This window comes from Protobothrops mucrosquamatus, unplaced genomic scaffold (assembly GCF_001527695.2).
Source record: "Protobothrops mucrosquamatus isolate PMUCROS unplaced genomic scaffold, P.Mucros_1.0 scaffold448, whole genome shotgun sequence".
In the NCBI taxonomy this organism is placed as follows: domain Eukaryota; kingdom Metazoa; phylum Chordata; class Lepidosauria; order Squamata; family Viperidae; genus Protobothrops; species Protobothrops mucrosquamatus.
Genome location: NW_015386771.1, coordinates 992,323 through 1,013,103, shown reverse-complemented (window position 1 = coordinate 1,013,103; position 20,781 = coordinate 992,323). Strand labels below are relative to the sequence as shown.

The following is a 20,781-nucleotide window of genomic DNA, read 5'->3' as shown; positions in this document are numbered from 1 at the left end:
ACATCACACATTGATCCAATCCTGGCAATTCCCTGGCTGCTTTTGTAATCAGGAGGTGGCCAGGTCCAATGAACAGGTGGCCAAACTGAGAGCACAGAGAATCTTGGCCATTTTATTAATAGTCATCAGTTCAAACTTAGATCATATAACAAAACCAGGCCCTAGGCACCTCAGCTGGACTGCCCAGTTAGAATTCAAACCAGAGCTGATTTAAATGACTTTATCTATCAGAAAGTCAGAATAGTGGCCGTATAGATGATCCTGCTGGCCCTCCCTGACCATTAGGAGACTGAGTCACTCTGAACAGTGTCTATGTAATGTTAACCATCTCACTGTAGAAGGAGCTATTCTGTTAGAGTAAACCCATGAATCCTATGTGGTATTAAGGACTTTATATAATACACTGTGGGAAGTGCTATATTGCCACAAATTTTGAACCCAGCTAGTTAGGTTTAAGGTTTGGGTTCTCAGAAAAATCTGTTTGTCATTTACTCATTGGTATCCACAATAACCACACTTTATTCCTGGTGCTAGAGATATATCTGAAGTGGCACCCCTCAGTTAGCAATGCTTATTTCACTCAAAGGAAACTGGAGAAGAATCAACACTTTTAGATTTCTTCTTTTCTCCAGATCACATTGTTAGGATTTCCCTAACCATTCTTCACATGGGAACAATAATCACCTTCTCTAAAATTGTATGATGTTTTATTGTGCAAAGCTCAGAGCCCAATAATTCAAATTATTTTAAGTAGCTATGAGCTTAAGCAGTACTTTTGCTGCATCTTATTTTTCTGCATCAGATCTCCTGAGCTTGTCCAGGGCTATTAGTTCAGGCTGTGTTTGAAATCTTTTTAAAAAATCATTATTGATGCCCTTTGACTGTTCAATTTTCACCTGCCAGTATTTAGCAAATAGTCTATGTATTTTTTCAAGCCCTCTAACATCACAGAAATGCACAACTGCTTTCAATATTCCAAGCATGATATATTAAATTGCTTAACATTATTATCTCTGCTATGCTGTTTGGGAGGCTTAATTCTTCAGGAACTATAAACTGACAGTCCCTGGCTGAAATCTGTCCTCTGAGAGGTACCATCTGTAATTGCCAGTTTTGAGTCAAAAATAAAGGATGGAAGGGTAGCAGTTAAGAAGAGGGAGTCAAGCTGTTCTCCAAAGCACCTGAAGGCAGGACAAGAAGCAACGGATGGAAACTAATCAAAGAGAGAAGCAACCTAGAACTAAGGAGAAACTTCCTGACAGTTAGAACAATTAATCAGTGGAACAACCTACCTCCAGAAGCGGTGAATGCTCCAACACTGGAAGTCTTTAAGAAGAGATTGGACAGCCATTTGTCTGAAATGGTATAGGGTTACCTGCCTGAGCAGGGGGTTGGACAAAATGACCTCCAAGATCCCTTCCATCATCATCATCATCATCATCATCATCATCATCATCATCATCATCATCATCATCATCATCATCATCATCATCATCATCATTATTTCACCCAATTGCTAGCTTTGCAACTGCTAAGAGCTTGACTCACCTTCCATTTTCATATAACTCTTAGAAAACTTATTTGCCAGCACACATAGATGGGATTAGCAAAAAAAATAGCATATTTATTTCTATATTATAAGATATAAGCCTACTCAGAATAGGCTCTACCAGTAGGCAAAATGAGCCAGTTGCAATAGAAGCATACAGGAGTCAGGTGATAAAATTGTATAGAAGGAGAGAGCTGTAGTTGATGACTGTGCTGTCTACAAATATATTTTCCAATCCTCTATATGACTGAGAAGACGTATCTTTTGTGAGTCTTGTATAAATATTCAGCTGGATCTGAACAAGGCATGGGTAGATTGTTACCTTTTTACCCTAGAGAGCAAAAAGGTTTTCAACTAACCATATAATACTGGTATTTTAAAATCAGTGTTCTATTTGATTGAACCCCATTCCCTTTTATATCATAATGGGGGAAGAATAACATTTTTATAAACATTTTTATAAAGTAGAGATCTATCAGATAGACAGACAAGCCGCCTTATTGGTAATACTAAAAACATTTAGTATAACGTGCCTCTAAAAACACATTTCATTTTTTTAAAAGTATGCACATAGACTAAGCAAAGGAGCATGAACTTTACTACTGGAAATTAAAAGCTTCATCCCAGTAGTACTTATGTCAACAGTTCATTATGGTACAATGTACTTGATATGTTGCTCTATAAATAATACAAATAACAGTTCTTATATAATAGTCAGTTCTATTTGCCCATGGAAAGACTTTTAATTGCAAAAATCTCTTTAAGTCCCTCCTTCAGTAGCAGAAATTTGTTAGGGGAGGAAATATTATTGAACTAAAAACTATTTGTTTCTTCCTTTTGAGGATACTCTTGAGAGCACAGCTGAGATTTTTTTTCCTTTTTTAGCCTGGGATAGTATTGGTGGGAACAATATACTTTTGGTAACTTAATTCATCACTACTGTGTGAGTTTGGTTTTTACCAACATGCAAACTGGACCAAAGAAAAAGAAAGAACACAATACAGGTAGTCCTCGACTTACGACCACAATTGAGCCCAACATTTCTGTTGTTAAGTGAAATATTTCTTAAGTGAGTTTTGTCCCATTTTACAACATTTCTTGTCACAGTTATTAAGTGAATCACTGCAGCTGATAAGTTAGTAACCTGGTTGTTAAGTGAATCTGGCTTCCCCATTGACTTTGCTTGTCAGAGGATTGCAAAAGGTGATCACATGATCTAGGAACACTGCAGTGGTCATAAGTATGAACCAGTTGCCAAGCTTCTGAATTTTGATCATATGATCATGGGGATGCTGCAAAGGTTGTAACTGAAAAATGGTCATAAATTATTTTTTTCAGTGCTGTGGTAACTTTGAACGGTCACTAAATGAACTGTTGTAAGTCAAGGGTTACCTGTAGTGTTTCACTATAGCAAGATTTTTGGTTTCTTACTGTGTTTTCCTAGGAGAATGGAGCACTTGGGCAAAAAGTATCAATTGCATGCAAAAAAAAAAGATACCCTTCTCTTTCTCATACCAGTGGTTCAGAAACAGGCTCATGAATTTGCAGATTCACATCCATATGTAATCTTAATCTTATTTAAGAATTGGCATTCTTTATTAGAAATGTTTTAAAATTTTATAATACAAACTTGGTTAAACTCATTTGACAGAGGGAGGCATAGAATGCTTTCACATCTCCATATAAAGTAAAGGTTACTTTCAAAGTCAAGATCCATCCAGTGCAGCTTGTGTTTTAGTAATGAGTCTCCCTTAACTTCAAAGTTATTCACTTTGTTATATATTTATTTTTATATCTGTCTGTCTAATCTCTTTACCTTTTTTCTGAAGAACCCTGATGAGGTCTTTATCAAGGAGTCTGCTGTTAAGAGTTTATTTTGATAACTGATAATTAATCAAGATGAATCCCTGTTCATTTCAGTCTTGATTTGCATCCAGTTATATAAAGGAGACAGCTTTAGTTACCTTGATGGATCTGTGCTGGGAACTAGACAAGGAGAATGTAATTCTGTTAGTTTGGCTGGATTTCTTAGTGCTTAATCATAGTATTCTGCTAGTTCATCCTTCTGAAAAGAAACTGAATAATATTGTACTGCATTTCCCCAAAGGCAGTTTCAGAAGGCAATGTTGAATAGATTCTACTTGACACACTGACCACTACTATATAGTATCCCACAAGGTTCTTCCATGTAACAGAATATCAGTATGAAACTATTGGGAAAGTGTGTGTGCTTTGTTTTCAGTATTTTCCCATTAAAAATTGGGGTAAAATCAGCATTGGTTTAAAATTCCTGGATACTCTAGTTTATGTATAAGGCCACTTCCACTAACTTGATGTTTTCGAAATGTGTTTGGGTTTCAATTCCTGTCATCCCCAGCCACAATGACCTTTGATATCCTCCTAGAGAGTGGCAAGCTAGAAAATGTGATCTGAGATAATCTTGCTCATGAAACCCAGTTAGTAGGTATGGTTTTTTTTTCAACATTTGTATTTGTTTTATTTACAAGCCACACTCATTTGGCATTTAACTAAAAAATACCTGAATAAGCACTGAACAAGCAGTGGTGTGTCTGATAAGTTAAATTAAACTTTACAACTCAGTTGCATGTAAACTTAGCAATAATGTCTATAAATAAATATGGTCTCTGAAGACCTGTCTAATCTTACTTTTGAAGCATTCAATCTTCGAACTTGATCAGATTGTAGTTTAATAATCTCATACCATTGTTCCATAACGTGTCATTTTTCAAATAAAAAAATAAGCTGTTTTACTGCAAAGGATTAAGGTTTTTTGTTTATCTTGCACAGTATAAAATTAACTTACACCTCACTGCTTCTATTCATTTATTTTATTTTATTTGCTTTGTAATTACAGCAAGACAGCTTACAGTCAGATACCTTTGTAGCTAATAAAATGGTAAAATACCTTTTAAAGATAAAGTTATCATTGGATAAATTCATCTTATCCTTATTTAAACCCACTGAAGTTTCAGTGGAGAAGTAGACTACTAAAACATTAGAGAATATATTCTATAAAAGACAGAAAGAAGAAAAATAGAAACATTATAGCACCTACATAGAAGTTGCTCCAACCACTTCAAGTGATTGATAAACATTTGGTATTTGCACTATTGTTTGTTATCATTTGAAATTATTCACTGGACAAAATTTGCTTTTGCTTATTTAAGGCTGACTCTTTTGATTTCCAAGTTAGAAATGTTTGAAAAAGCTTACTTTCTTCTAAGCTACCAGCATTATGCTCTTTTGTGGATACAGGTTTAAAGGCTGGTATTTGTCATCAGTATACAGGAACCAAATAAAGGGGAAAAATAATTCTCTAGGTGTTTCTGTTGAGACAGACATGCAGTTGTATGCAAAATTAGGCATCCCTCCTCAAACTGCATGTTTTGGTACATCCCATAGATTCTCAGTAATATTCAAGCCTGGGTATATGAAAGCCATTTCAAAACCTTTATTTTTCTTTCCTGTTAGTACGTTGCTTTAAAAGTATGTTTCAGACAATTGTCTTATGAAATAGCCAACCTGTTTTCAGCTTCAGATTTCTTAAATCAGACCTTAGCTAGAACTGTCCCACAGTGGTTAGATTTGCAAAACAAACCCCCAAGAAAACAAACAGAACCTCACTGGAAATACTCAAAAGTTTATAATAATAATCTGGGAGAGTTGTCAGAAGGAATTTTTTTTCTGATCTCATCACAAAAGTCATAATCTGTAATATGCAAATGAAAACTGATAAACTTGAAACATTTTGGACTAGGTATTTTGGACAGGTGAAACAAAATTTGAACTGTTCGATCACAACTAGACAAGAAAAAAAGGTGAAATTTAAAAAAAGAGCACCTTGCTAATTTTAACCATGGGGATGGTTCTATTATATTTTAGAGTTGCATGGCAGCCAGTGGCAGAGAATATACTGTGTGAGGGAAAGAATGTTAGTTTATCCTTGAAATTAATATCATAATCCAGTGAAGAAATTAAACTTGAAAACTATTTCAACCTTAAAATAGCAAGAGAGAAAAAAATGTTTTGGAATGGCCTTCATAGTCTCAGATTTGAATGTCACTGAGACCTCGAATATGCAGCGGGTACAAGGAGACCTAAGAATATTTCTGAGCTAGAAGAATTCTGCAAGGAAGAAGGGGGGAAACAATGATAAGCAAGAATAGAAAAATTCTTATTGTGTTACAGGAAATGCTTGGAGGTTTTACAAAGTACTGAAAGGTTATTCAGAATTTGATATCTGCCGTATTCACTATTTTATTTAAATTCTGTAAAGAACTGTACTTCTATAAAGAAAGTATACATTCAAACTTACAGAAATCTGTAGAAACTGTGTTAGTATTTGTTTTCTTGGGGTTTCCTTAAAATACACAATTTGATAAAAGTGTGCTACATTTTTGCATACAACTGCACTCTCCCTGTTAACAGAATATTTGGATGTTCCTTTAAGCAGATTTCAGGAAGCTTTTAGCTCATAAAATTCTGACTGCAAAGTGTTTTTAAAAACCCCAATTTTCTGATGAAATTAGTTTGATGTGAGTGTTTGTGTGTGCACACTATGGGATTACAATTGTGATAAGTAGATTCCATTTTTTCCAAAGGCAGTTCTATCTTAAAATACTGTGAAGTAGGATATAGTTTGAGAGTACTCCAGATTCTCTATTTAACACTTTTATCTCTCTATTAGAGTATAGCAAAGGAACCTGTTTCTTTTCACAGTGAATACATTCATTTCCCCCCCCATCCCTTTATTTATTGCTAAGATCTTCCTGATTGTTTCTTATTCAAGGGACCTGAAACTGGACAATATTCTTTTGGATGCAGAAGGTCATTGCAAACTGGCTGACTTTGGAATGTGCAAGGAAGGAATCTTGAATGGAGTAACGACTACTACCTTTTGTGGAACACCAGACTACATAGCTCCAGAGGTATAATAGTATACATTGAAGTATATAGAACTCTATTTTTATGATGCTAGTTTACTTATCCCTCCATGAAAAACTGAAACCAAATTCTTTCTATGTAATCCTATTTAGAATTGAGTATGCTGATGACTGTAGTACATCACAATAGAAAATAGGATAGATTTGTGCTTGTCATACAAATTTTCCAGTACCATTCAGAAAACAATCCCATGTTGTGAAACACATAAAACACAGGAAAAACTCTGTTGGAGCAGAATGAAGGCCTATCTTTTCTAGTATTTTTTTTTCATATTGCAGCCAACAACCATAACATTTACAAACATGATAGGAATTTAATAGTAGATTCCTGCCTCTGAAGACAGGAGTAACCCATAAGGATCAGTGACTTTTCAGTCTTTTTTCCACATCAGTATGCTAGCTTCCTTTGGAGTAGAATTAGCTGATGTCCATCATCAGATTTAATCATATCATTTGATATGAAATTCTATAAGTTAACAGTTTTCTAAGTGAATCTTGTGTCATACTGAAACTTTTTCAAAGAATGTACAGGTTTTAATTTAAGATCCAGATATGTTTCTTTGAAACTGGCTTTTTTAAAAAATAATTTCATAGAATCATGGAAAAACAGAGTTGGAAGGTACCTTCAAGGTGTTTTAGCCCAACCCCCTGGTTGAGCAGGGCCCTATACCATTCCAGAAAAATGGTTGTTCAATCTTTTCTTGAAAACCTCCAGTGATAGAACACTCACAACTTCTGGAAGCAAGCGGTTCCACTGATTAGTTGTTCTGATTGTCAGGAAACTTCTCCTTAATTCTAGATTAGATCTCTCTTTAATAATCTTCCACCTGTTACTTCTTAACCTTCCCTCAGATGCTTTGGAGAATAGATTGGCCCCCTGTTCTCTATGATAGCCCCTCAAGTATTGGAAAGCTACTATCATGTCACCCCTGGTCCTTCTCTTCACTAGACTAGGCATATCTAGTTACCGCAACCATTCTTCATATGGTTTAGCCTCCAGACCCCTAATCATCTTTGTTGCTCTTTTCTGCATTCTTTCTGCTTCAAATAGCAGGCAATATAAATTGTTCATATTGTGCATTTTTATCCATTCATTTCTCTCTTTCTTTTTCATGATTTCCCCTAACAGATCCTCCAGGAATTAGAATATGGTCCTTCCGTAGACTGGTGGGCACTGGGGGTACTCATGTATGAAATGATGGCCGGACAGCCTCCCTTTGAAGCTGATAATGAAGATGACCTCTTTGAGTCTATCCTCCACGATGATGTGCTATATCCAGTATGGCTTAGCAAAGAAGCTGTCAGCATTTTGAAAGCTGTAAGATTATCTATTTTTCTTTTTAAATTTGAGTTTTCCTAGAACACTTGAGAAACAGCCACCTCTGGGAGTTCAGCTACAGTTCAGAGTGCCATTGTCAGTATACAGGGGTCTGGGATGAATTAAACTTCTTGTGGGAAAGAGACAAAATGTTTGTGTTCTTTGCATCTGTATATCTGTATACATGCCTGTACTTGAGAATCATGTTTCAGGAAGAACCAAAAACACAAGCAAACTGAAATGCCTTGTCAAGCTGAATACTTCAGATTGTATGGTTGGCTAAACTGAAGACAGAATTATGCAACTGAGAATGCAAGTCCCACACAGATGGGCCCCAATCCAAAAGATACTTAACAAAATAATATCCTGATCCGTCACCATGCTGACTTTAAAGTCAACTGATTTCACTGGGAGATAATTCTGTGTGTCTGACCACCAGAGCTTCTGGGCAAATGTCAGTTAGAATTTTATTGGTTAGCATTCAAAGATCATTCTTCATCTTGAAGAATGAAAAATAAGGATGAAGTTAGTTTCAATACATTTCAATACATTTCATATCTTTATGGGGTTCTACAAGGGAATTATGTTTAATGGATCAGTTCCTAACCAAAAGTTAATTCCCAGTTAATTCCCTGAAATAGGTAACACTGTACTTTGCTGAAAACAAAATATTGTAACAGCCATATATACACATTTAATTGTCCTCATGTTGTTCCTTACATTACCAAAACAACTGAGTATGCACAAGGGGGGAAGATTAGCAAGCTAGTGAGAACTGTTTGGGAAAAATAAATTATTAGGGGCAATTCTCCCCAAAGCAGCTAAAAAGGGCTGTATGTGGAATGGGAAGTCAGACTGGGGATAAGAATGTAGCCAAATCAATTTCCTGAGGGTTTGGACTTTCAATATTTATACCCTGATAGTCCATGTCCAGTTATGTTTTATTATTTTGTTTTAAAAAATAATAAACAGTTTAAAAAAGTGTTGCCAGTTGAACTGGAAAATCTAAAACCGTGCTGCAAACCTGATGTTTCTACCTGAACATAAAGCTAGTAAAGTTCCTATTTAAAACTCAGCAAAAGTCAATCAATCCAAGCATTGTTATAGAGGTATTTCATGCAAACTAGCTGGTCTCCCTAGTAAATTCCAGGAAAACTATGCCCATGGTATAAAGTATAATTAGCCTAGGGAATCTTGGAGGAACTTATTGGGAGGTAGGGATATGTGGAATAGAATTTGAAATAGCCTTAGTTTCCTTAATTGCAAGATAGGTGAGATCAGCCCTCATGGTTGCTTAAATTTTGAAATGAGCCCTTCTCAATGAATTTTACTGACACATTGAGGAGAAAGGGATGAGCATGCTGGTTTCACCCTCCTCGTGCTGTCTTCCACATGCAGATAGTGAATTCCTAGAAAATTGAACTTTTGCTAACTATAGAAGGAGATTCTTGGATTCTTGGAATCAATAGCATGGAGATCTGTTGATAGAGGAAAGTCTCCTGTGTAGACATTTATGGAAGCGATAAAAAGGCTCATCCATACAGTCATTTAAACACATATAGATTGTTACTGGATTTCTTACTCTGAAGAGAAATAATGTGAGGGCTTTTCCACCCACCATGCAAATAGCATCTTACAACAACTTTTCTAGGCTGAGTTTTAGGCTTAGATTAACGTTTGAAACTTGGGTTGTTAATCTTGTTCTTTAGCAATATGAATTAACCGAAGAGCAGGAAAAGCAGAGGAAATGGAGGGGCGTCTATGTACTTGACTGCTGAATATTAACAAGGGATTAGCTTTGGAACGCTTTGTTTCCTTACATTGTACTGTTAGATGAGGGCTTTGTTCTTCAGGCACTTTAAACTGGAATTCTGTTAAGATTTTTAAAAGTACTTGGAGTAGCTTTGGCAGAATGATCTTTGGTTTCTACTCAATTTTATTTATTTTATTGCACTATTATGGTTCAATTTATTTACAGTTTCCAAACAAAAAATATCCAGACTCTGAAACTGAAGATGTTTTGAAACTTGGAGAGGGTGGCAGAAACAACAATGGGAAACCTGGGGTTTAATTTCTCTGAACTGATCTTCAGTACTGGGACGATGGATTAATTTCTGAGGTTTTGTGAAAGCTACAGATCTGAATTTTTAGAATGTTTACACTTTGTGGAATTCAAAAACACTTTTACTTTTTTAAAGCTTAATATTAGTTCCCTTGAAAATAAGACAAAATGAGAAATAAAGGAGCCTTAGTTTGGCAGTGGAAAATATACTTTGCATTCCAAAAAAACGTAGGTTCAGTTGTCTTCTTCTCTGATTAAAGGAAATCTGTATTACAGGCTTTATGAGAGGCCTTGCCAAGTAACATGCATAAGCTGCCCAATCACCTTTCTTGCAGCATTTAGAGACCACTAAGATTGTACCACTATAATTTGCTGGCAAACAACCAAACATTAGTGTAATTTCCCATCAATTATTGGCAGGAAGTTTTTTTAAAAAAAAATTTAAGAGTATTAAAGCCTAGATTGCTTTAACTCATCTAGAAAGTGGGAGGGGAACAAAAACCCTTCCAGAAGTGGAAAGAAAGACTGGAAATTTTATCCAGCTTCTCTCTTCTTTAAAAAAAAAAGTTCAGTCCTCCCCTCCCAAAAATTGTCCACATCAGTTCATATATTTCTGATGTATATAATGAATTGGTAATCATTGTAATAAGGAAAAATGTTTTGAGAGTTTTGCTCTTATCACTGAATACTTTAAATAAGGAACTGACCTTCCCAAGCTTTATGAAACTCTTTAAAGCATCCTATTCTAGATCCCTCAACAATATGTTCTATATTGATTTGTAGTTGCTTTCCAGATTTTTCCAATCTTGTCTGGAATAGAATGTGTTGATTGACGGGAAATTTTCAGAAGGGTAGGGCACTCTTTGAACACGATTCTGCAAAGCACAGTATCTCTTCCTTATTCATTCAAGCAACTCGACTTTTCTCTGGCTTGAGTAAAGCCTGAACAAAGGGGGCTATTGCTTTAAGGAATCTTAACTTTAGTGCCATTTTTAAAGCACCATCATATTTTTTCATGTTCATATAAAAACATGTATCTGATGTAATGAATAGCAGAAGGGTGCTGCTGTTGTGCAGGGGCAGGTGTTTAGATATAGCATATTTTTCTTGAAGATATTTTTAATGTAAATAATTTTTTGCCAGATCACATGGAAGCAGACAGGGATTGCAGTTACCTCTTTAATATGCAGTATAGTTAGTGAATGGATCCGTTTGACATTTGTTTAATGTTTAAAAGGCACAATACACTAAGATAGAACAAGATTCTTTGCATAGGTATTTCTTCCAATCTCCAGCACTTCCTTATATTCCCATGTCACAGGTGAAATTTGCTTTATCTCTGTCCCTACAAGAAGTGCTAGATGTAAGCATAGTCTGTTCTATCAGCCATATCACATGTTAAAAAAATAATCATTTCAGTGTCCTGGCCGTTCCATGATTGTTTATTTCTTTGTTTCAAGGGGATGAGGAATGTTAGCCAAGCTTCTAGTTAGGGTTCATTCGTCTAAGGAGTCTGCTGTTCAATCCTGCTTCTCTTCTATTGATGTTACTAACATAGCAGCTTTTTAGTTTCAAAACCTGTTTAGGTCAAACACATTTTGTGCTGATTAAAATGTATTTGTGTTAATTGAAAAATTGCCTGGTTTTTTTCCTTTACAACACCTGTTGATGGGGTTTTTTTGTTCTGCTGTGGTTTTTGTTTTTGAGTCTTCATACCCATCTTCTTGAACCATCAATTTCATCTATACCATTTGTTACACCCAGATATACTCTGCCCCAGTTTTTGATGTCATGGTTTTGTGAGTAGCTCAGCTTGGATTTCACCATCTCAATTAAAAGAAAATACAAGCGATTGCTTGTTTTATTCGGATGGTCCTGTTCTTCCTTTGTTTATGCTATAGATCTGTCAATTGTTTGCATTCTCAGTGATCAATTGAGTAGTAAAATGGTGACATTCAGCTTTGAGATATTTAGTGAATCTGTCAATTCTCCCCTTCAAAAGTTGCACAGTGTTTGGATCATAGTCTGGACTATTATATTAGCCATATGCACTCTTTTTTCTCACTCCTTTGTACATTAAAATTTTATCCCTTGTATATAAATATGAATACAATAAAAAGCATAGCGAAACATAACATGGATTTAAGTACATAGTAATCTGATTTAAGATTTGTTGTAGCTATTACTATATAATGTTTTGAAATGGTCTAGCACTAGCTCAATAAAGACTACTGCAGTTACCATAGAATAATAATAGAAAGATCAAAACCATACTGAGTTAGGAAAGGCAGCAGAAAGACTAATGCAAATAGAATATTTTGTAAGATATCTCTGCTTTTCCTAGAGTTTGTCTTGCTGTATTTTGCCACCTTATATAATTTTTCCACTATGTAACTGAAGTTTTTTTTTCCCCCATGCAGTTCATGACAAAAAACCCAAACAAACGTCTGGGCTGTGTGGCATCTCAGAACGGTGAAGATGCCATTAAACAGCATCCATTCTTCAAAGAAATTGACTGGGTTCTTCTAGAACAAAGGAAAATTAAGCCACCTTTCAAACCTCGGATTGTAAGTATTGATCTGAGTTGTTCAAGAGAACTTGGATAACATAAAAACTGGTTGAATACCTTTATGATAGTAAGGTTGCAGAAGTGCAATAGAACTGATAACATGGTCAACTTTTTGCCATACCAAAGAAAGTGAATTAATTATTTTCCTTAGAACTATGTGTCGTACTTGTTAATGAAACACTGAATGTGGAAATGATCAAGAGCTTATGCTGTTTTTGAGAGTAAATCACAGAAAATATTGCCATTATCATTTGATAACCTTTATATCTAAAATCATTAATTTTGTGTTATGGAATGATAAGTTACCATGTTTGTCTTACTACCACTTATTGTCACTGAAAACACAGCTAAGATAATCATGTGTCACATATTAATCTAAATATGTGAAGGCACCCTCAGTATCCAAAATTCATATTGGAATATGTATTTGTTCATGTAATATATCAATACCTGCATCAACTGGGAATCATATTTATGACTGTCATACATTGTTTTGCTTAGATGCTAGATGCTGCACTCTTGTTTCAGATTGAATGAGATTGTTAAGTAATACAACTAGTAACTCTGAATTCTTATTGTTGTATGTTGTTTATTATTATTGTTATATATTGGGTTTTTTATTTTTTGTAAGCCACCCAAAGTCACTGTTAGTGAGCAGGCAGACATATAAATTTTCTATACATTCTAATTCTATGAAAACTCAAGAAATTCAGTTTGGTGTAGTGATTAAGGCACTGGCCTAGAAACCAGGAGAGTGTGAGTTCCAGTCCTACCTTAGGCATGAAAGCAGACTGGGTGATTTTAGGCCAGTCATTCTCTCTCAGCCCAACTCACCTCATAGAATTTATTGTTTTGGGGATAACAGGAGGTGGAGGAAGTATTAGTATGTTCAACGCCTTAAGTTATTTATAAAGCAATAAATGTGGATTATTATTTCTTTCAAATCCCCTTGCTGTTTTTTCCTTAGTCATGATTCACTGGGGATTTGGCAGGTGCTGTAGTGAAATCCAATTTATGGTCTCTTTTCGTATTCAAGATCCTAATATTATTAATATATAGTACTGACAAAATGTATTTTATTTATTCAAAAGAATATATTTCCCAGTAATAAAGTTCATCAACAAATGTCCAATATCATTTTCCTAAAAAAGATCCCCATTTATTCTGTGTCTATGTATGATTATCAGATAAGAAATTACTTTCGTGGCTGAGTGAACCATTCAGAATATTTCTCATAAAGTGCTCTTTTTCATAGTACTTAATGTCAATCCATGCACATCTGAAAGAATTTTCTCTGACAGATAAAACGCCGTGAAATCTTGAATGATGGGAGATTAGAACATGCATATTCAAGTGGGGCCTCATTTCTGTTCCCTTGACACAATTTGAATTATTCTCACTCAGTTCTAGCTCTCTATTGTATGTTATTTATATGTGTTTTGAATATTGATTGTGGGTAGGGAATTATTGGGTTTTGTATTGGGGTTTTATTTTAAGCCATCCAGAATCACCAAAAGTGAGTTGAGTGGCCATATAAAATTTCTGAATAAATGAATGAATTGAGGCTATTTAATTCCAAGGCAATCTATTCATACCATTTAAATGTGGGAGTTTTTTAAACTTTCTTTTTTCTCTAGTGTTCACTAAAAGACTGAAAAAAATTGAACATAGAGTAAAACACTTGCATTTCCTTGTATTGTTACCCTCTTTTCCTCTGAGGATGAAGTATGCTACTTGCTGGCTTTTATGTGTGCATTATTTTATTATTTCTCCTTCATATTTTATCATTCTTAGCCAAATTAATAGTCAAATATAGCACTGATTCCAGACTTGCAAGAAAAGAGGGAAGAAGTGGTTAACACAGATATGTGTTGTTCTGTTTATACTTTTGTTGCTTCTACGGCTAATCGCTGAAATAGTGTAGACATTTTGTAGGCAATTAATTGCTTCCACTAAGTTTTTACTCTCAGCGTATACCACCAGTATATAGCTAGGTGGAGCTTTCAATGATCATCTCATTGACTTAGAGATACTCTTCTAAGCTAAAGTCTACATACTTATGATGTCAAGGAGAATAATGAAGGGAAAGGGAGGCCAATGATATGTGCTCAGTGTTAAGGCTGAAATATAGGAGGGTGAATACAGGTGAATCGGCATTCATTACTGGACTATTGGATTGCAAAATAAATTTTTAAAAACCCGTAGTAGATTTCTTTTATGAAGTCAGAGTACCTATTCATAGAGGCTGCTCAGGGATCTATTGCTCTAATTGCTGTCTTCTAATCAACTATTGCTGTTTGAGGTAATTGGGTTATGTTAGATTATCATGTTCACTTTGTTATGGTGTAAAATCACAGAAGAATATTGCCAAGTCCACAAAGAAATTTGCCTTTCTGCTACCAGGTTCAACATCCCAAGTTAATCTCCTGCCTGGAAATATAGCCATAGAATTATTTTTTACACTGTAAATAAAGACAACTCTACAGAATTTGATTAAGGATGGCCAGTTCACTTTAATTTTGTGTACAACACTTCTAAATATGATTATTCCTAACCCCATTCCATTATTGCTTTTTTCATCAAACCTCATCAAACCCCAAAATTTTATGTATATCTTTGGATAACTCGGTTAATCCCCCAAAAAGTGGACCCTGCAGTTGTGGGGAAATGCTAGGAAGAATATACAGGTAGTCCTCAACTCTTGACCGCAATTGAGACCAGAATTTCCATCATAAGTCATTGCAATTGCAAATTGAGTCAGACATGATTTTAGGACAATTTTTATGATGGTCATTAAGCAAATCATCATAGCTGTTAAGCAAATCACATGGTCATTAAACAAATCCAGCTTTGCCAATGGGTGTTTTTTTGCCGTTGCAATGATCGTAAGTGCGAGTACAGATTGTAAGTCACATTTTCTAAGGCCATCATAACTTTCAATAAATGAATAGTCATAAGTTAAAGACTACCGATATATGTGTGTATATGTGTTTGTGTGCCTGCGCGCGCACACACACACACACACACACACACACATACACACACACATTCAGTGACAGTTTGAAGTTACAGCAGCATTGAATGAAGGAACCTACGACTGATCCCTGAAGTTACAGTCCTGGAGCAACCACCTCTTCAGAGAACAGGGAGAAAAGCTCTTAAAATTGTTTGCTTAAATGCAAGAGAGAAGGACAAGACATGCCCAAGAGAGCTGTTTGGGTTTGACAGAAAACTCAAGAAGAGAACTCCACCGAACTCTTTGAAATGCAGATCATTTGAAATTTGAAATAAGACCTGAGGAGAACACTTCTCAATCAGACTTACTGTAAACTAATGAATGTTATTTTAAGAACATGACATCACGTATTGGTAACTGTGAATATCAAATATTCAGAGCAATCATATCTGTACCATTTGAAATGGAAAAGCAAGTTTTACTAGAATTTACTTCCAAATAATCCTGCATAGAATTGCAGCCATAAAACCATGGCTTGACTTGAGCATAATCCTATAAATTTCTGATCAGAAGGAAGCTTTTTTCAGCAAAATGTTGTGACCCACTATCATAGTGCAGTGTTTATAGAGAATGGCATCTTCAGTTTTGCAGATGTAGAAGTTCAATGTAAAACTTCCCCAAATTACCTCAGATGCTGCCAGAAGAGAACACAACTTGCAGCAAAAAGGCTTCAGCCCTCCAGTGGTTTTGGACTACAATTCTCATATTTTCCAGCCAGCATCTCTTACTCCCTGTAAGGATATCCTCTTAGGGTTTGAGTGTTGAATATGTCTGCAGTTGTTCTTCCTAAGTTGCTTCTTCACCCTACTCCACTACAACTGACATCACTTCTCTCATGCTGGCTTGAAATGGTGGACAGGCAGGGAGATTAACCTGCATTGTGTGCATGAATTATTATTTCCTCATTCTGCAAGTGATCTTGTATAAAAATCTAAATCCTTCTTGCTATGTCAGAATAAAAGTTTCCCTTCTTTTTTCTTACTTATTTTAAAAGAGAAAATTTTTAAATACAATTTTTCACAGTACCCTCTAAGATTTCCCCTTTTTTTCAGATTATTGAGGAAAAGTGGTCAGGGATTTTCTTTTCTTCTAAATAGGAGACTTTGTATTTCAGGTATTCCAAATGTGCTACTGTAAACATCTGACTTGGGTGGTTTACACCAAGAATTTGTGGTGTATTGATTGAATTCTCATCACAAATAATCCAGTTCAGGATTTGTACTAATTTAGGCTTTCATGCAATTATTTTTATGTGATTCATAAGAATCTTGAAGGTTGTGATTATAAAGTACCTGGAAAAAGGCTGTGCTAAAAGCTTGACAGCCTCTTTCCTCCAGCAATCTATTTTTGCAGTCCTAGTGAGGCAGCAAATTGTAAGAATATTAATTTCTTTGGTAAACCAATGCTTAATTTCTACTTGAGGTTCATGCAGCCTAATAAGACACTCAAGAGTCAGCTTCAATTGGAGCAGCTTATCAACTTTATAAAATAAATCAAATCTAAGATAATATAAATACTACTATCAGAAATTGATACTATGGGGTTACTAAGTGTACTTCTCAAATAATAACACCGGTGATGTGTTAGAGTTTCACTGTAGCATTTATTTCCATTTAAATATATCTATTCCTTTAAAAGAAAAATTGAAGAGCCAGATCATGTTCACACTAAATGCTGTCAACCTGCAAACAAATGCTTTCTTCTGGTGAAAAAAAGACACCACCTTTTTATATGTCTAGAAATATGCAAAATCTCAGGCCAAATAATTGTGAGCATGCTCAGTGGCTACAGAATGCTCCCTGACTGTTGAAGGTAGAAATCCTGGATCGAAGGGAAAGGTTGATCAGAAACCAGATTGGGAGTTTGCCACAATGAAACATTTTGCTTTTGCAACCTAATTGGAGAGATGCATCAGGAATTGGATGTGCCTTACCCTGAGATATGTCAGTTGCAGAAATATCAGTGTTTGTTTGTTTGTTTTCATAATGCTGTGGCAAATGCCAAGTTGCACACTGAGGATGGTGATGGCTAGAATTCTTAAAGAGGGACTTTCTTTCTGGAGGCAACATTTTAAAATCAAATGTGCCTATGGAAATTTGAAGAATCTGCTTTCATTTTTTAAAGAAGTTTTACAACTAGTGTGCATTTTAAATAGAGGATTTTTCTCTGTTCAGTTGCCTTGAAGTCATAACATTGTATATACAACTTCTTATTGGACCCTGTCGTAAGCATGAGGTTATGACTTTTCAATTTATTTGAAGCAAGAAAAAAATCTTTCTTGAAACAGTAGTTTTTAATAATGCATTAGAAATAGTCATGGAAACACCAACATTACTGGCCAAATAAATTTATTTTTGTGTGAATATTCTCTCTTTTCAAGTTTGCTTCAGTGTGAATGTCCCTTTTTAAGGTAAGGCCTACAATGTGGGGAAAATAACCAGGTAGGTCTCTTTTTAGGCCTAACATACAAAACTGAGGTGTCCTTTCAGTCTCATGATATATTTCCAATTAAGTCATCTGATGCATGGCAATTGGCATTTATATGAGGGGAAATGCAAAGGGGAGATCTGTCTTGTATGCATCTGCATGAAATGTAGTTTGCTCAGATCAGTTGGGGGGGGGGTGATAGGGTTGATCCGTGTCTCATTGTAAAACACTATTTCATTGATTCCCCACTTCTTCCTCTTTCTTTATGCACTGAAATTTCTTCTCTTGATTAGGCCAAAAAATTCAACCAGTGTATTAAAAGAAGTACTAGAAGTTTTAATATGTAGGTTGTATCTTTTGATATTTTAGTGGCTAATAAAACCAATAAATTTCACACTGTGTGACAGGTCAAGAATCTGGAAAATAAATCCTACTGTTCCTTGAGAAATAAATAAGCCAACAAACAAATAAGTAAATGTAGTTCTGCGGTAGAGTGTTAATTCTGCTGCATTGACTGCTATTAGTTTGCTAAGCCCACCCAATACAGGGAAGCCACAAAATGGGCCTGTCCTAAGAAGAAGCCTTCCTTCCATGCTTCTTACAAGTCATTGATGGGCATGGCTGACGTGACCAGATGAGGAACTCTAGCCAAAACCTAGTGCATAGGAAGACTGATTATATTTTGAAAATATTTTTTGTTGAACATATGTTTGAAACATAATTATGATAAATATTCTTAGATAACTAGAATACAGCAATGTATTTACCTTTAATAATATTTCCACTAGCTACACATTTAGTATGTCTTAAGTTATATTACAGTGATACAGTAGTACTTTGCACTACAAATCTTCCCCTGAACTTTTCACAGAAACTCCTCACACCCCTAAAAGAGGAACCATCTCATTTCCCTGTCAATTTATGATCCATAAATAGAACAAAAAAGTCTTCTTTTTCTGCCTTATGTGGACAGATAGCTCCCATCTTACAAATGAATAAATGTAACTGTTCTGTTTACTCCTTTCATTGTCAATTTATGAGGCATGAGAGGAGGAATAAACCCATTATCTCCCCTGTCTCCACCATGAGTCTTATATTGGCCTCAAGAACATATCCAATAGACAGCCTTCTCCAACCCCTGATCTGTCAAAGGTTTAAATCACACCAGGAGACCATATGAATGATTATGCGTATCACCCTGGAGATTGCTGCTCAAATGAAGGGGGAAAAGAGCAATAAGCTTATCCTTTTTTTTCTTCAACTTTAATTACAAATGACATTTCAAATTGTCTGCCAAATTTGTTGGAATAGTCAGGGCTTTTTTTCTCATAGAACGGCCAGTTCTATGAGAGTTCTGGCACCTTTTTTGGATGGAACCTTGTAGGGTAGGCAAGGCGGGTTGTATGACATGTGTAAGTTCCGGCACCTTTTTTTTTTTTAGAAAAAAAAGCACTGGGAATAGTGGATAATATTTCCAGATTTTTCTTAGGACTAGACACCTCCTTAAGCGATGATAGTGACATTCCTCCTGAAAAAAACCAAGAGGAAGTCTTTCTTCATCATACTTTCATTAACATTTATTTGAGGTGTAGAAAATCTAAGAAACCAAAGACCTCTGGAGAAATTATTGTTCCATGAAAGACAGAACATCCACACACCCCTTGCCTGTTTTAGGAATGGCTCTCTTCCCCTGTGAGTTTTATATGCCCTTTGAAAGAATTTCTAAACCATATTTTATCATCAGATTGAATGAGAATTAGTAGGGGGGAAACAGAATAATATTCTGTTCTTTTTAATTTCATGATGGCAGAGAAGGAGGATCACTAGAAGCTGTTAGAATGAAACATACTTAAAAGTTTTTTTTTGTTTTTGTTTTAAAAACCGTATCCTTCAATTGGCTAGGTTTTAGAGTTCAAGTTTCCTCTATTTTAACTTACGTCTTTACCAGAAATTTACGTAACTGCCTAGTAATATTTGCTGGAAAGATTCTGGAACCAGCATTCTGTTCTTTGGCATGGTGCCATGCCATTTGCTGGTATTTCTGTAATATTTATTTACAATATTTATTTTCTTTTTCAAATATTTGTCTATAAATCACTTTGTGGGAATCAGCAATTCCCTAAGAGGAAAAAAAGGTTTACGTAAGTGGAAATACAGAGATATTACTGAATAATTGCATTATAAGGATAAAATAGTTATGTTAAATATAAGAAAAAAGGGCAGATGAATCAGTACTACAGAAGAGGAACCCTACTCTTTCTCAGAAGCCTTTCCACTGAATTTCATGGGTAGTTATTTCCACATTGACATGGGTCAGTAACCTTTACTGGTCTTAGCTATCATTGTTCCAAAACCTCACACATTCAGGCACTGGAAAATTAAGCAATCTAACGGGTTTGGGCAGTTTAAAAAATTACCTTTGTGGTGATTGTTATTTAATACAGGGGGCTGTAGGGTCTTTTCAGAGTGTTATGTTGTTCATGTCTGAAGCAACGGGTGGAAACTGATCAAGGAGAGAAGCAACTTAGAACTAAGGAGAAACTTCCTGACAGTTAGAACAATAAACCAGTGGAACAACCTGCCTCCAGAAGCGGTGAATGCTCCAACACTGGAAGTTTTTATTTATTTATTTATTTATTTATTTATTTATTTATTTATTTATTTATTTATTTATTTATTTATTTATTTATTTATTTATTTATTCAATTTTTATCCCGCCCTTCTCCTTACCGGACTCAGGGCGGCTGACAGCCTTATAAAACAGATACTACAATAAATACCTAATTTAAAACCAAATTAAAAAGAAATATTTACTATGGCCTATAATTAAAATTTCCCTTAAAACCCCACTAAAAATTCCCTAGGCCAATCCCGCT

The 20,781-nt window shown here is 35.3% G+C and overlaps 1 protein-coding gene across 1 annotated transcript in view; it reads left to right on the top strand.

Annotated features, from left to right (window-relative positions):
• The window catches only part of PRKCE (protein kinase C epsilon), a 206,989-nt gene that overhangs the window by 175,880 nt on the left and 10,328 nt on the right, over nt 1–20,781 (top strand). Inside the window, exons 13-15 of the mRNA XM_015816415.1 lie at nt 6,360–6,498; nt 7,643–7,831; nt 12,314–12,460. Coding sequence (XP_015671901.1) covers nt 6,360–6,498; nt 7,643–7,831; nt 12,314–12,460 — 475 coding nt within the window. The remainder of the gene's footprint in view (nt 1–6,359; nt 6,499–7,642; nt 7,832–12,313; nt 12,461–20,781) is intronic.